At 40.8% G+C, this 17,576-nt stretch overlaps 1 protein-coding gene across 3 annotated transcripts in view; it reads right to left on the reverse strand.

The window, feature by feature from the left end:
- Positions 1-5,059: 5,059 nt before the first annotated feature.
- LOC128684246 (prestin-like) overlaps positions 5,060-17,576 on the reverse strand; it is an 88,104-nt gene continuing 75,587 nt past the window's right edge. The window contains exons 10-12 of one of the 3 annotated variants that reach the window (XM_070089556.1): positions 9,862-10,134; positions 7,862-8,047; positions 5,060-6,398 (exon numbers count right to left, since the gene is read on the reverse strand). In XM_070089556.1, coding sequence (XP_069945657.1) covers positions 6,207-6,398; positions 7,862-8,047; positions 9,862-10,134 — 651 coding nt within the window. In that variant the 3' untranslated portion in view covers positions 5,060-6,206. The remainder of the gene's footprint in view (positions 6,399-7,861; positions 8,048-9,861; positions 10,135-17,576) is intronic. The other 2 variants (XM_070089553.1, XM_070089548.1) reach the window with 2 other exon arrangements.

The raw sequence follows: 17,576 nt of genomic DNA on the forward strand, positions 1-17,576 counted from the left end.
CTCTTTAACTGAATATATCGATTTCTTAATTGCCCTTCTCTTCTTTTGATTTGCCTGTATATGCCTCTCTTTTGACCAATCAGATATTTTAATCTATTGTTCATCCATTTAGGATCATTTTTGTTTGATCTGATTTCCCTATTTGGAACATAATTTGACTGAGCAGCTAGAACTATGCCCTGGAAAGCGTCATATCGGCAACCATCACCACCTACCTGACTCTTAGTCAGGTCATTCCAGTTCAGCCCACCTAAGTAATTTTTCAGTCCTATGAAATCAGCCAAGCGAAAGTCAGGGACAGAGACTTAATTGCCATTATTAGGGGAATTCCATGATATATTAAAACTGAGTGATTTGTGATCACTTTCCCCAAGCTCATCATTAACCTCAAGATTATTAATTAGTGTTTCCCTACTGGCAAGAACCAAGTCAAGGAGGTTATTTCCCCTAGTTGGCTCTGTCACAAACTGTTTTAAAAAACAATCCTGGATCGTATCAAGAAAGTCACCTGACTCTAAATTTCCTGTCAAATTGCTCCAGTCAATCTGTCTATAGTTGAAATCTCCCATTAGCACAACATTTTCGTATGTAGATGCCTTACGAATTTCGTCCCGTAGAAGTTTACTGCACTCCCTATCAAAATATGGGGCCCTGTAAATCACTCCCAAAATTAGTTTTTCTCGGCCCTCGAGAAGCTGTAACCAAACAGATTCAGTGGCTGACGCTTCTAATTTTATATCTTGTCTAACACAACAATTTAAATTGTCTCTGACATACATCGCTACTCCACCACCCTTCCTGTTGACCCTGTCAGTGTGGAATAATTTATAGCCTTGTATGTGACATTCAGAGGGCATCTCTCTATCTTTCAGATTGTGCCAGGTCTCTGTTATAGCAATAATATCTATGTTTCCTGCACTTGCAATTAATCTTAGCTCATCTATCTTATTTCTTACACTCCTGCTATTAGTATAGTAAACCTTAAGGGAACTAGTCCCTTGCTGTCCTCTGCTGTCCCCCTTTGTTTGCTGACCTGATCTATTGTCTTTATTTATAACTTCATGCTGAATGCCTTTTATACATTTACTGTTTCCAAGCCTAGTGTTGCAACCTGCTTGTTTCCCACACACACCCAAACCTCTATCTTCTATCAATTTAAAATCATAGGCATTTCACCAATGGCCTTCTCAATTGAGTTTGCAAGTGCTACCACCCCAGCCCTAGAGAGATGTACCCCATCCCTTGCATACATATCATGTTTGCCATAAAAGTTGTTCCAGTTGTCAATGAATGGGATTACAAGTATCTGTCTAGCCAGCAATTTCCACCAATTTCCCTAGACAACCATTCATTTCCTACTCCCCTTCTAGGCAAGATGCTACATATGATTGGGACCCCTCCCTTAGACTTAACGAAATCTATAGCTGACCTGTACTTATCTAGCAGCTCTTTTCTCCTACCCTTCCCAATATCATTTCCACCAGCACTAAAACAGATAATGTGTACCATCACACACTACACACTGTATAAAGTACTGCTGCACAATGCGCATGCAACTATTCTACACAACCTGTGGGAACCATTTTACTCCCTCACACTTTTATACAATCACTCTACGCAACACTACACACAGTGTATACAGCTACTCAATATGCCTTAACAGTTAAGTGTATATGTTGAGCAAAATGTATCTTATTCTTCAATACTTTCTACACTGAGAGAAACTGTGATAATTAACTATTCTCTGGGGTTAGTTATGCTTGTTCGTCTGTCTAGGTGCAAACTGGGTAATCTGTCATGCTCACTGCTGAGACCTCACTTCCAGTCATTTTCACACACCCCTCACTTTATTGCACCTCAGCCACATTTGAAACAGGAGTTGATCAATGCTGTTCCCTTCTCATGGACAGTTTTGGGTAAAGCGTGTTCTTGTTGATAGCCGAGATATATAAATTTTGTTCTCTTTGGAAACTATCTTCTCGAAGTTTTTATAGAATTTGTAATATTTTACATTTTTTGGCTGTAAGTCGTGACATTCGTAATGATGAAGGTCCAACGTCTAACTCTTGATCTAATAATCTCAAATTGGTATCTACACAATGTCGTAGTCGTCATTTGGAATTGCTGATCTCAGATTCAGTAATCTGGGATTTTTGTGACTTTTTGAAGGACAAACTGTTGTCCCCAGTTAGACTATGTCTGAATCTCTTTGTTCTTGTGTGCTGTTATGTGTTGCTTACATCTGCTGTGTACAATTAATTGATGTTTGGCAATCTTGTTTATCTCTTGTTTCAGCAAGGTGTACTCTTTGGTTTGTTATACTTCTATACCATTTTGTAATGATTCATTTTAAATTCACTTGTGTTGCATTAGCCAGTTCGATTGAGGGGGTCATTGATGACTTGTCTAGATTATAGAGGTATGGGTGTCTGTAGGAAACACTCAAGCTGCAGTACTAGGTTTGAAAACAGCAGATACAACCAGGATACCTCAGGGATATGTTTAAAAGGCAATATTCAAAATAAAGTTGCTAGTAAAGGCAAAGTAATCAATCAACAAACAAAGAGAGATAGTAGAGGGCAACGAGTGACTAGCTCCCTTAAGGTTTACTATACAAATAGTAGGAGTCTAAGAAATAAAATAGATGAGCTAAGATTACTTGCAAGTGAAGGTAATATAGAAATTATTGCTATAACAGAGACCTGGTTCAACCTGAAAGATAGAGAAATGCCTTCTGAATGCAACATACAGGGTTATAAACTATTCCACACTGATAGGGTCAACAGGAAGGGTGGTGGAGTGGCGATGTATGTCAGAGATAATTTAAATTGTTGTGTTAGACAAGATATAAGATTAGAAACATCGGACACAGAATTTGTTTGGCTACAGTTTCTCGAGGGTCGTGAAAAGTTAATCATTGGTGTGATTTATAGGCCCCCAAACCTTGATAGACAGTGCAGTAAGTTGCTATGGGACGAAACTCTTAAGGCCTCTAGATATGAAAATGTTGTGTTAATGGGAGATTTTAACTTTAGACAAATTGATTGGAACAATATGACAGGAAATCTTGAGTCTAGTGACTTCCTTGATGCTGTTCAGGATTGCTTTTTAAAGCAGTTTGTGACAGGACCAACAAGAGGAAACAATCTACTTGACTTGGCTCTTGCCAACAAAGAATTACCAGTCAATAATCTTGAGGTTAATGATGAGCTAGGGGAAAGTGATCACAAATCACTTAGTTTCAATATATCATGGAATTACCCAGATAACTGCATCTCTATCCCAGATTCTCGCTTGGCCGATTTCATGGGACTGAAAAATTACCTGGGTGGGGTAAATTGGGATGTCTTGACTATGGGTTAGGTAGGTAATCTTGGTTGCCAATATGACGTTTTTTCAGAGCATAGTTCTAGCAGCTCAGACAACTTATGTTCCGAGTAGGGAAATTAGATCTAACAAAAATGATCCCAAATTGATGAACAATAGATTAAAACATGTCACTGGTCAGAAGAGAGGCATATATAGGCGTATCAAAAGAGGGGAGAGGTAGTTAGGAAATCAATATATTCAATTAAAGAGAGTAATAAAAAAAGGAATAAGAACAGCAAACAGGGATTATGAGGCTAAGGTTGCAAGGGATTCAAAGACTAACCTAAAAGGGTTCTTTCAGGTATACAGAAGTAAGATTAGAGACAAGATAGGCCCACTTAAGAGTAGCTCAGGTCAGATCACTGACAGTGATAGGGATATGTGTGAAATTTTCAATTCTTAACTCCTCTCAGCTTTTACTCAGGAAGATACTAGCGAAATTCCAGAAATAATAAATTATGTAGAACAGGACGATAATAAACTACGTACGATTGTGGTAACTAGTGACATGGTCCTCAGACAAAAAGAAAAACTAAACCTAACAGATCCCCAGGCCCTGATGAACTGTTTGCAAGGGTGTTAAGGAATGTAAAGAGGAACTTATCATACCTTTGGCTAATCTTTTCAACATATCACTACAAACTGGCATAGTGCCTGATAAGTGGAAAATGGCAAATGTAATACCTATTTACAAGGCAGGTGACAGATCCTTAGCTTCGAACTATAGACCAATAAACCTTACCTCTATAGTAAGAAATTTTATGGAATCGGTAATTTCCGAAGCAATTCATAGCCATCTTGATAGGCATAAATTGATTAATGAATCTCAGCACGGTGGTTTTACTAAGGGGCGTTCCTGTCTTACGAATTTACTAACTTTCTTCACTAAGGTGTCTGAGGAAGTAGATCATGGTACTGGAAATGATATTGTGAATATGACTTCAGTATATGGGTCAGTGTTGGGCCCCTTGTTGCTCACAATCTACATAAACGACATAGATGGAGGAATGAATAGCGACATAAGCAAATTTGCTGATGACACCAAAATAGGTTGTCCAATTCTTTCTAATGAGGACACTAGAGCACTCCAGGATGATTTGAATAGACTGATGCAGTGGTCGGAGAAGTGGCAGATGCAGTTTAATATAGATAAATGCAAAGTTCTGAATGTTGGACAGGAAAATAACCATGCCACATATAAACTAAATAATACAGATCTTAATTAATATTACGGATTGCAAAAAGAATTTAGGAGTTCTGGTTAGTAATAATCTAAAACCAAGGCAACAGTTCATTAGTGTTCGCAATGAAGCTAACAGAATCCTTGGCTTCATAGCAAGAAGTATAAATAATAGAAGAACTCAACTCTATATATCTGGTTAGGCCTCATTTAGATTATGCTGCACAGTTTTGGTCACCGTATTACAGAATGGATATAAATGCTTTGGAAAACGTACAAAGGAGGATGACAAAGTTGATCCCATGTATTAGAAATCTTCCCTATGGGGATAGACCGAGGGTCCTGAATCTGCACTCTCTAGAAAGGCGTAGAATTAGGGGGGATATGATTGAGGTGTAAAAATAGAAAACAGGAATTAATAAAGAGGATGTAAATAGCCTGCTAAAAATATCTAACATAGACAGGACTCACAGCAATGGCTTTAAATTGGAAAAAAATCAGATTCAGGAAGGATATAGGAAAGCACTGGTTTGATAATAGAGTTGTGGATGAGTGGAATAAACTCCCGAATACCGTCATAGACGCTAAGACGTTGTGTAGTTTTAAAAATAGGTTTGATAAATACATGAGTGGGTGTGAGTTGGACCTAACTAGCTTGTGCTACTAGGCCGGACGCCGTGCTCCTCTCTAAGTGACGTGTCTGACCTCACTAGGTCAAGGCATTGGCTTAAGCCGGTGGGAGAATTGGAGCTGCCTCGCATAGGCCAGTAGGCCTGTTTCAGTGTTCCTTCTTTCTTATGTTCTTATGTAATTAATCTATGCTAGTACTTACAAGTACTTGTAAGTACTTACACTTACTTTAATACAGTCACGTTCCAATTCCAAGAGATAAGGTGTTTTTTCTTTGTACATACGATAGTTGATATATATTTAGCAATTTTTCATTGCAGTGTCAGTCTTTAAGTGAATCTGGTGTCAGTCTCAGTCCGTGTCAGTGTCAGTCTTTAAGTGAATCCAGTGTCAGTCTCAGTCAGTGTCAATCTTAAGTGATCCATGCCAGTGTGTAAGTCACTGGCCTGGAGTTTTAAGACTTACCTGCCTCAAATAAGATTCATCCAACTAGGAATATTTCTGTACGCCATAGGGAGGTTAGCATGAGCCATCACTGTGACCACAAATGCGCGTTTTTACAGATAAATCTCCCCCCAAGGTGGCTGTGGGGAGATTTAGGACTCACATGCCATGGGTTCACTCCCCACCCATTCCGTGGTTTGTACATTTCATTCCTTAGAACTTTAATTTATATTGTAGTTCATTATTTTATTAGAAATTTTCTGTTCTTGCTATACCATCCATTTTTATTCTACTTAAAAAGCACTTGATGATCCTAAGAGGTTGTCAATTATGTTTATATTTATAAGTTGAAGCAGAGATACACTAAGTTGTTACAGTGATTCAGGAAATCATAATCTTATTTGATCCAACTGGCCGAGTGGTTAGCGCACTGGCCTGTGAGTTTTAGGACTCACCTGTGATGGGTTCGAGCTCCACCTGGCTAGCAGCCAGGGTTGACATGAGGGTTGATTGTCTGGTATACTCTGATCAAGTGATATACTAAATATTATCATTACAACAGACATCATACCTGAGAGTGCAGTCAGAGGCATAGTAATACCGACATTCCGGAATTCGTTACACTGTGCGTACCACTCAACATACCTGAGAGTGCAGCCAGACACACAGTAATACCAGCCTCCTGGTATTCCTTAGACAGCTGAGACAGTAGATTACCACCGCTGGAGTCTGTGTAACTCACAGCACTCATCTCTATCACCAGGTACTCCACACCCTGTAAAATTAATAAACCAGCATACATAATTAAGTAGATATAATAGTAAAGCAGATGGGTGAATATATTGATTTGAATAATAAAAGCATGAAACTCGTCCCACATTAAGAATATATGTGAATACATAGGCCAAGGTGCCATTGAGAATGTATGTGAATACATAGGCCATGGTGCCATTGAAAATATACGTGAATACATAGGCCATTGTACCATTTAACATCTGCTCTCTGAAGTCAACTATTACGGTATTTTAAAATGGCGACTGAAGGCCTCTAAAGGTTATGGGGATGAGAATTTTCAGAGCAGCAGAAATAAATTTATCGTTTTCAACGATTCATTAAGACAAGAGACTGACCGTAAATATTTAGTTAGTTTACAAGTACATATCCTTTTTAAGAGGCATATATCATTCTCGTCTGCAAGACGAGAATGATATATGCCTGCATTTTGTAACCTATCCCATGGACTCTTATATTACGTAAGTACTCTCTTTTGTGGTAAATATAATTTATATTTGTAAGTTGGCTTAAGTCTAGCTAGGAAGAAGTCATGTGTGTGTATAGTTCTTAGCTCATTAGACAATTTATCTTATAGTATCATATACATAAAACTATTTAAACTAACTAAGTGACTCACTCATGTTGCCTCATGAAAACTGCAGCATTTTCTGTGTTTTTTATAATACTAATAATATTTATATAATATTTATATAATAAGTATTGACTTTGTGTTGTTATGAGAGGAGAAATTGTCTCTCAGATTGTCTCGGTTCTGATTACAACTATAATGAAGGGACGTCATCCAGAAGCCCAGAACCTACATCAGTACTGACCTGTATCATCACTCTAGTAAAGTTTAATACGGACTAAGACGCAAATTGTAGACTAGGTATTCATAGGCACTATGTTTCTCCATCTGTGTATTACTTTATAAAATCTTGATAAAACTTAATTAAAGCTCTACTAAGAGCAAAACATGACTTGTTTCGCTCTTGTTTACAAATCATGTTTCATAGAGCGAAACATGACTTTGCAAAGCTCCAACCAGAGCGAAAATGACTTGAGAAAACATATACAGAGTGAAAAATTACTTACATAAGCAACTCTCCTAAAAAAGACAAGGTTCTTTAAGTCATAAGACTTGACATGTTTTATAGTTAACCTAACATGCTGGTCAGCATCTCTCTGCCTTCTAAATTAATCTGAGAATTGATCTTAACTAATAAGAAAAAAAAATAATTTTTAGGTTACATGATTGCTAAGCTATGTGAACTAACTTTTTCAGTGGATCCAAACGAAGCAATGCAGAAAAACATCATCACTAAACAAGCTTTAACTGGGACGAAAAACACCATCACTAAACAAACTTATAAATAATGCAAAAATAAAGTTACTCTTGGAAAAGTTCCTTTAAGAACTTGCAGTCTACTATTTGAACTAAAAAAAAAAAAAAGTAAATCGTACCTTCCTCGACGGGGTGATACAACTTATTGGCATCTGCTGGTACTTTTGTTCTAAGGACTTGGTGGTAGCAATCACGTACGGGTCTAGGCCAGTAACAGATATCAGTTGTTGACGGAAATATTCACAATTTGCGAAGTGTAATGATCCGCAAAACTGAAATATTCTCACAGTTGGAATTTCGAGTGTCTGTCAAGAAAAAAATATGTACAGTAAATTTTGAACTTAGTAATAAAAGGTCAATTAGGACTTGGTAACTTGTTGATAAAACAATTAGTGTTAGAATTAGCAACTCTTGCGTGATATACCGTAATTCTAACAACCACTAAGAAACAAGAATAGCAGAATTTTCGTCATAAAAGAAAACGACACTCAGGGAAGAACAGATTTGCACCGGTCCCGTCATGTCTCCAACAACCTGATAACAATGGTGAGAAATGGTATGGTGATACCGACAAGATGTGGAAATAGACACTTATGTTCAGTTCAGGACATTTATTAAAGGAAAAGTTTTGCCACGAGTGGCTTCTTCAGTCCTAATACAGAGAAAACTAAGAAAACGCGTATATATAGTGGCAGGAGTTAGGTGGAGTGTCTTGTGGGTTGTAGTAGTAGTAGTAGTAGTAGTAATAGTAGTAATAGTAGTAGTAGTAGTAGTAGTAGTAGTAGTAGTAGTAGTAGTAGTAGTAGTAGTAGTAGTAGCAGCAGTAGTGGGAGTAGTAATAAATGTGGTGAGACAGGTTGGGTTAGAGAAGAACCTGTAGACATCACGTTGTTGAATTAGACACATGTGCAACCCAAGAGTTGCACATGTGTCTAATTCAACAACTTGTCGGTTCTCTGAACCATTCATCTAGACATCATGTTACAGAGGTCTCCAAAATGGGTAATATCTTGTTGAATAGCAATTTTGCGATAGTGTAACTACCGGACTTATGATGGATAGTGTTATTGACAGCAGTTAGGGCAGCTTCTATGCACTTTCGCCATCTTGCATAGTCTTCTTTAATCACTAGTTTAGCCTCACTGAATTTCATGAGGTGTCCAACATCGTCCGTATATTGAACACTCGCGTTTTTGCGGTCATTATTGTCACAAGCGTTTTCGTGTTCTCTGATCCTAATGACTCTGGCACAAGTTCAGGAGTATGCAACATACCATGTGGGGCGTGTGAAAAAGTATATGTTAGGGAAACAGCCAGATCTCTGGACATTAGGATCAAAGAACACAAAAATACTTGCAGCAATGATGACCGTAAAAACGCGTGTGTTCAACATAGGGACGATGTTGGACACCTCATTCAGTGAGGCTAAACTAGTGATCAAGGAAGACGATTTAAGACGGCGAAAGTGCATACAAGCTGCCCTTATTGCTGTCAGTAACACTATCCAACACAGGTCCGGTAGTTACACTCTCTCAAAATTGCTATCAACATACCATACCACGGGTGGGGATAGAACTCGCGATCAGAGGGTCTCAAAACTCCAGACCGTCGCGTTAGCCACTGGACCAGCTAGCCACAATAAGATTCGTCCAACTAGGTATATTTCTACACCATAGGAAGGTTAGCATAGGCACCACTGTGACCACAAATGCAAGTTTCTACAGACGAATCTCCAGCTAGCGTGGCCGTGACGAACTCTAGCTCAAGTCCCCTCAAAGCCGTTGACACGTCGTGGGTACAGAAGTAAATTCATGGGTAGCTTTGGGTAGTGGTGGTTTTGATAAGGCTTGACAAAGCTCCTGGAGAGCGAAACGTTGCCACAATAAAATGTCACATTAGTTGCACTTGTGTCCTTTTACTTTACATATGCACAAATAACCCGCATATATGCGGATTATTTATGTATTGTTCCAGTCACGGTATTGTGCCTTTTTTGTTAGTTATATATATAATTAAATGAGAATGCTTCTTATTACATATTTATATTAATATAAGAACTTGGTATAAACCTTGGTAACAAATACCGACAAGTTGGTTCTAAACCAATATAAAAACTTACCACAAAATACTGGTTGACGTCTAAATATACGTCAGTGCTCGGAACGCGACCCAGACGAGCAGTTTTGGGCTTTTGAGAACGCCCCATGAGGATCAACATGGAGGTTAGTACGCCGATCAAGAGGCCGTAATCAATGTCAACGATAACCACACCAAGAAAAGATATAATCCACATCATAGCATCAATCTTAGACACGGGCCACACGTTCCTCAAGTCATTGATTCGCCGGAACGTTCCTCTTAATGCCACTAAAGTAATGGAAGAGAGCACACACTGAAATAAGAAAAAAAAATATTGACAGCTCCTTAGCGTGACGCAATATTTTTATTTTATTATTTTTAACACAATGGCCGATTCCCACCAAGGCAGGGTGGCCCGAAAAAGAAAAACTTTCACCATCATTCACTCCATCACTGTCTTGCCAGAAGGGTGCTTTACACTACAGCTTTTAAACTGCAACATTAACACCCCTCCTTCAGAGTGCAGACACTGTACTTCCCATCTCCAGGACTCAAGTCTGGCCTGCCGGTTTCCCTGAATCCCTTCATAAATGTTACTTTGCTCACACTCCAACAGTACGTCAAGTATTAAAAACCATTTGTCTCCATTCAATCCTATCAAACACGCTCACGCATGCCCGCTGGAAGTCCAAGCCCCTCGCACACAAAATCTCCTTTACCCCCTCCCTCCAACCTTTCCTAGGCGGACCCCTACCCCTCCTTCCTTCCACTACAGACTGATACACTCTTGAAGTTATTCTGTTTCGCTCCATTCTCTCTACAAGTCCGAACCACATCAACAACCCTTCCTCAGCCCTCTGGACAACAGTTTTGGTAATCCCGCACCTCCTCCTAACTTCCAAACTTTGAATTCTCTGCATTATATTCATACCACACATTGCCCTCAGACATGACATCTCCACTGCCTCCAGCCTTCTCCTCGCTGCAACATTTATCACCCATGCTTCACACCCATATAAGAGCGTTGGTAAAACTATACTCTCATACATTCCCCTCTTTGCCTCCGAGGACAAAGTTCTTTGTCTCCACAGACTCCTAAGTGCACCGCTCACTCTTTTCCCCTCATCAATTCTATGATTCACCTCATCTTTCATAGACCCATCCGCTGACACGTCCACTCCCAAATATCTGAATACATTCACCTCCTCCATACTCTCTCCCTCCAATCTGATATCCAATCTTTCATCACCTAATCTTTTTGTTAACCTCATAACCTTACTCTTTCCTGTATTCACTTTTAATTTACTTCTTTTGCATACCCTTCCAAATTCATCCACCAACCTCTGCAACTTCTCTTCAGAATCTCCCAAGAGCACAGTGTCATCAGCAAAGAGCAACTGTGACAACTCCCACTTTATGTGTGATTCTTTATCCTTTAACTCCATGCCTCTTGCCAAGACCCTCGCATTTACTTCTCTTACAACCCCATCTATAAATATATTAAACAACCATGGTGACATCACACATCCTTGTCTGAGGCCTACTTTTACTGGGAAATAATCTCCCTCTTTCCTACATACTCTAACTTGAGCCTCACTATCCTCCTAAAAACTCTTCACTGCTTTCAGTAACCTACCTCCTATACCATACACCTGCAACATCTGCCACATTGCCCCCCTATCCACCCTGTCATACGCCTTTTCCAAATCCATAAATGCCACAAAGACCTCTTTAGCCTTATCTAAATACTGTTCACTTATATGTTTCACTGTAAACACCTGGTCCACACACCCCCTACCTTTCCTAAAGCCTCCTTGTTCATCTGCTATCCTATTATCCGTCTTACTCTTAATTCTTTCAATAATAACTCTACCATACACTTTACCAGGTATACTCAACAGACTTATCCCCCTATAATTTTTGCACTCTCTTTTGTCCCCTTTGCCTTTATGCAAAGGAACTATGCATGCTCTCTGCCAATCCCTAGGTACCTTATCCTCTTCCATACATTTATTAAATAATAGCACCAACCACTCCAAAACTATATCCCCACCTGCTTTAACATTTCTATCGTTATCCCATCAATCCCAGCTGCCTTACCCCCTTTCATTTTACCTACTGCCTCACGAACTTCCCCCACACTCACAACTGGCTCTTCCTCACTCCTACAAGATGTTATTCCTCCTTGCCCTATTCACGAAATCACAGCTTCCCTATGTTCATCAACATTTAACAATTCCTCAAAATATTCCCTCCATCTTCCCAATACTTCTAACTCTCCATTTAATAACTCTCCTCTCCTATTTTTAACTGTCAAATCCATTTGTTCTCTAGGCTTCCTTAACTTGTTAATCTCACTCTAAAACTTTTTCTTATTTTCAACAAAATTTGTTGATTACATCTCACCCACTCTCTCATTTGCTCTCTTTTTACATTGCTTCACCACTCTCTTAACCTCTTTCTTTTTCTCCATATACTCTTCCCTTCTTGCATCACTTCTACTTTGTAAAAACTTCTCATATGCTAACTTTTTCTCCCTTACTAATCTCTTTACATTATCATTCCACCAATCGCTCCTCTTACCTCCCGCACCCACTTTCCTGTAACCACAAACTTCTGCTGAACACTCTAACACTACATTTTTAAACCTACCCCATACCTCTTCGACCCCATTGCCTATGCTCTCATTAGCCCATCTATCCTCCAATAGCTGTTTATATCTTACCCTAACTGCCTGCTCTTTTAGTATATAAACCTTCACCTCTCTCTTCCCTGATGCTTCTATTCTCCTTGTATCCCATCTACCTTTTACTCTCAGTGTAGCCACAACTAAAAAGTGATCTGATATAACTGTGGCCCCTCTATAAACATGTACATCCTGAAGTCTACTCAACAGTCTTTTATCTACCAATACATAATCCAACAAACTACTGTCATTTCACCCTACATCATATCTTGTATACTTATTTATCCTCTTTTTCTTAAAATATGTATTACCTATAACTAAACCCCTTTCTATACAAAGTTCAATCAAAGGGCTCCCATTATCATTTACACCTGGCACCCCAAACTTACCTACCACACCCTCTCTAAAAGTTTCTCCTACTTTAGCATTCGAGGTCCCCTACCACAATTACTCTCTCACTTGGTTCAAAGGTTCCTATACATTCACTTAACATCTCCCAAAATCTCTCTCTCCTCTACATTCCTTTCTTCTCCAGGTGCATACACGCTTATTATGACCCACTTTTCGCATCCAACCTTTACCCCTTCCTTAGCTCTAACTCTCTCAGATACTCCAGATTTAATCCCATTTATTTCCCCCCACCGAAACTCCCGTACCCCCTTCAGCTCTTTTTCGCTTAGGGCCAGGATATCCAACTTCTTTTCATTCATAACATCAGCAATCATCTGTTTCTTGTCATCCGCACTTCATCCACGCACATTCAAGCATCCCAGTTTTATAAAGTTTTTCTTCTTCTCTTTTTTAGTAAATGTCTACAGGAGAAGGGGTTACTAGCCCATTGCTCCCGGCATTTTAGTCGCCTCATACATCACGCATGGCTTACGGAGGAAAGATTCTTTTCCACTTCCCCATGGACAATAGAAGAAATAAAGAAGAACAAGAGCTATTTAGAAGAAGGAGAAAAACCTAGATGTATGTATATATATATGCATGTGCGTGTCTGTGAAGTGTGACCAAAGTGTAAGTAGGAGTAGCAAGATATCCCTGTTATCTAGCGTGTTTATGAGACAGAAAAAGACACCAGCATTCCTATCATCATGTAAAACAGTTACAGGTTTCTGCTTCACAGTCATCTGGCAGGACGGTAGTACTTCCCTGGGTGGTTGCTGTCTACCAACCTACTACACAACAATATTATGCAATATTATACGTTAATATTTCTTTATCATGTAAATTACGTACATTTCACTCTTTAAAACGCAGACAAGCTTATATATGAGAAATGTTTGCTACACAAACTCTGACAAGTTAGAAGTCATACACACAAGAGTCGTTCCCTCCCACCACACAACACTGGAAGCTTGCAGAAATGTTGCTTGTAAGATAATACAAGATAAACCAGGTTGGCTAGATTACATAGCGTAGAACCTGCCACTACACACACACACACACACACACACACACACACACACACACACACACACACACACACACACACACACACACACACACACACACACACACACGCACGCACACACACGCACACACACAACACTCAAGGACCAGGTACTTAGGCTAAGGAAGGAAGGAGGAGAGACAACAAGAAACGACAGTGAAGTAAGTGATGAACTCAACATGAGATTCAAAGAGGTGTTCACAGAGGAGACAGAAGGCGCTCCAAAAAGACAGAGAGGTGGGGTACACCACCAAGTGCTGGACACAGTACACACAACCGAGGAAGAAGTGAAGAGGCTTCTGAGTGAGCAAGATACCTGAAAGGCAATGAGGCCGGATAACATCTCTCCATGGGTCCTGAGAGAGGGAGCAGAGGCCCTATGTGTACCCTTAACAACAATATTCAACACATCTATCTAAACACGGAGAATGCCTGAGGCATGGAAGACAGCAAATGTAGTCCCAATTTTTAAAAAAGGGAACAGACTTGAAGCACTAAACTACAGACCAGTGTCACTGACATGTATAGTATGGAAAGTCATGGAGAAGATTATCAGGAGAAGAGTGGTGGAACACCTAGAAAGGAATGATCTCATCAACAGCAGCCAACATGGTTTTAGGGACGGTAAATCCTGTGTCACAAACCTACTGGAGTTCTATGACAGGGTGACAGAAGTAAGACAAGAGAGAGAGGGGTGAATAGAATGCATTTTCTTGGACTGTAAGAAGGCGTTTGACACAGTTTCACACAAGAGATTAATGCAAAAAAACTGGAGAACAGGCAGGGATAAGAGGGAAGGCACTACAATGGATCAGGGAATACTTGTCAGGAAGACAGCAACACGTCATGATAGGTGGCGAGTTGTCAGAGTGGGTGCATGTGACCAGCGGGGTCCCACAGGGATCAGTCCTAGGACCAGTGCTGTTTCTGGTATTTGTGAACGACTTGACGGAAGGAATAGACTCCGAAGTGTCCCTGCTTGCAGATGACGTGAAGTTGATGAGAAGAACTCGTTCGGTCGAAGACCAGGCAGAACTACAAAGGTTGCAGACCTGGTCCAGCAATTGGCTCCTGGAGTTCAACCCCACCAAGTGGAAAGTCATGAAGATTGGGGAAGGGCGAAGAAGACCGCAGACGGAGAACAGTCTAGGGGGCCAGAGACTACAAACCTCACTCAAGGAAAAAGATCTAGGGGTGAGCATAACACCAGACACATCTCCTGAGCCACACATCAACCAAATAACTGCTGTAGCTTATGGGCTCCTAGCAAACCTCAGAACAACATTCCGACATCTTAATAAGGAATCATTCAGGACCCTGTACACCGTCTACGTTAGGCCCATATTGGAGTATGCGGCACCAGTTTGGAACCCAAGCCTAGCCAAGCACGTAAAGAAACTAGAGAAAGTGCAAAGGTTTGCGACAAGACTAGTCCCAGAGCTAAGGGGCATGTCCTACGAGGAGAGGTAAAGGGAAATCGACCTGACGACACTGGAGGACAGGAGAGATAGGGGGACATGATAACGACATACAAAATACTAAGAGGAATTGACAAGGTGGACAAAGACAGGATATTCCAAAGATGGGACACAGCAACAAGGGGACACAGTTGGAAGTTGAAGACACAGATGAATCACAGGGATGTTAGGAAGTATTTCTTCAGCCACAGAGTAGTCAGGAAGTGGAATAGTTTGGGAAGCGATGTAGTGGAGGCAGGATCCATACATAGCTTTAAGCAGAGGTATGATAAAGCTCACAGTTCAGGGAGAGTGACCTAGTAGCGACCAGTGAAGAGGCGGAGCCAGGAGCAAGGACTCAACCCCTGCAACCTCAACTAGGTGAGTACACACACACACAAAGAAGACAGAAGGAACTCCAGACAGACTGAGAGGTGGGGTACACCATCAAGTGTTGGACACAATACACACAACCGACGATGAAGTGAAGTGGCTGCTACGTGAGCTAGATACCTCAAAGACAATGTGGCCGGAAAACATCTCTCCATGGGTCCTGAGAGAGGGAGCAGAGGCTCTATGTGTACCCTTAACAACAATTTTCAACACATCTATCGAAACAGGGCGACTACATGAGGTATGGAAGACAGCAAATATAGTCCCAATTTTTAAAAAAGGAGACAGACACAACACATTATATTACAGACCAGTGTCACTTACGTGTATAGTATGCAAAGTCATGGAAAAGATTATCAGGAGAAAAGTGGTGGAACACCTAGAAAAGAATGAGATTATGAACGACAGCCAGCACGGTTTCAGGGATGGGAAATCCCGTCACAAACCTACTGGAGTTCTATGACAGGGTACAGCAGTAAGACAAGAGAGAGAGAGGAATGGGTAGATTGCATTTTCTTAGACTGTAAGAAGGCGTTTGATACAGTTCCACACAAGAGATTAGTGCAGAAGCTGATGGACCAGGCAGGGATAACAGGGAAGGCACTACAGTGGATCAGGGAATACCTGTCAGGAAGACAACAGCGAGTCATAGTACTTGGCAAGGTGTCAGAATGGGCGCCTGTGACGAATGGGGTTCCACAGGGGTCAGTTCTAGGACCGGTGCTGTTTCTGGTATTTGTGAATGACTTGACAGAAGGAATAGACTCCGAAGTATCCCTGTTTGCAGATGATGTGAAGTTGATGATAAGAATCCAATCACACGAGGATCAGGCAGAACTACAAAGAGATCTGGGCAGGCTGCAGGCCTGGTCCAGCAACTGGCTCCTGGAGTCCAACCCCCCCAAGTGCGAAGTCATGAAGACTGGGGAAGGCCAAGAAGACCGCAGACAGAGTACACTCTAGGGGGCCAGAAACTACAACTCTCACTCATGGAAAAGATCTTAAGGTGAGTATAACACCTGGCGTATCTCCTGAGGTGCACGTCAACCAAATAACTGCTGTAGCATACGGGTGCCTAGCAAACCTAAGAACGTCATTCTGACATCTTAATAAGGAATCGTTCTGGACCCTGTACACTGTGTATGTTAGGCCCACATTGGAGTATGCAGCACCAGTTTGGAACCCACACCTAGCCAAGCACCTAAAGAAACTAGAGAAAGTGCAAAGGTTTGCAACAAGACTAGTTCCAAAGCTAAGGGGTATGTCCTACGAGGAAAGGTTAAGGAAAATCGACCTGACGATACTGGAAGATAGGAGAGATAGGGGGATACGATAACGACATATAAAATACTGAGAGGAGTAGACAAGGTGGACAGAGATAGAATGTTCCAGTGATTGGACACAGCAGCAAGGGGACACAGTTGGAAGTTGAAGACTCAGATGAATCACATCGATGTTAGGAAGTATTTCTTTAGTCACAGAGTTGTCAGGAAGTGGAATAGTCTGGGAAGCGATGTAGTGGAGGTAGGATCTATACATAGCCTTAGGATGAGGTATGATAAAGCTCACAGTTCAGGGAGAGTGACCTAGTAGCGGTCAGTGAAGAGGCGGGGCCAGGAACTGTGACTCGACCCCTGCAACCACAACTAGGTAAGTACACACACACACACACACACACACACACACACACACACACACACACACACACACACACACACACACACACACACATGGATCAGAGAATACCTGACAGGAAGGCAACA

This window comes from Cherax quadricarinatus, chromosome 2 (assembly GCF_038502225.1).
Source record: "Cherax quadricarinatus isolate ZL_2023a chromosome 2, ASM3850222v1, whole genome shotgun sequence".
Classification (NCBI taxonomy): Eukaryota; Metazoa; Arthropoda; class Malacostraca; order Decapoda; family Parastacidae; genus Cherax; species Cherax quadricarinatus.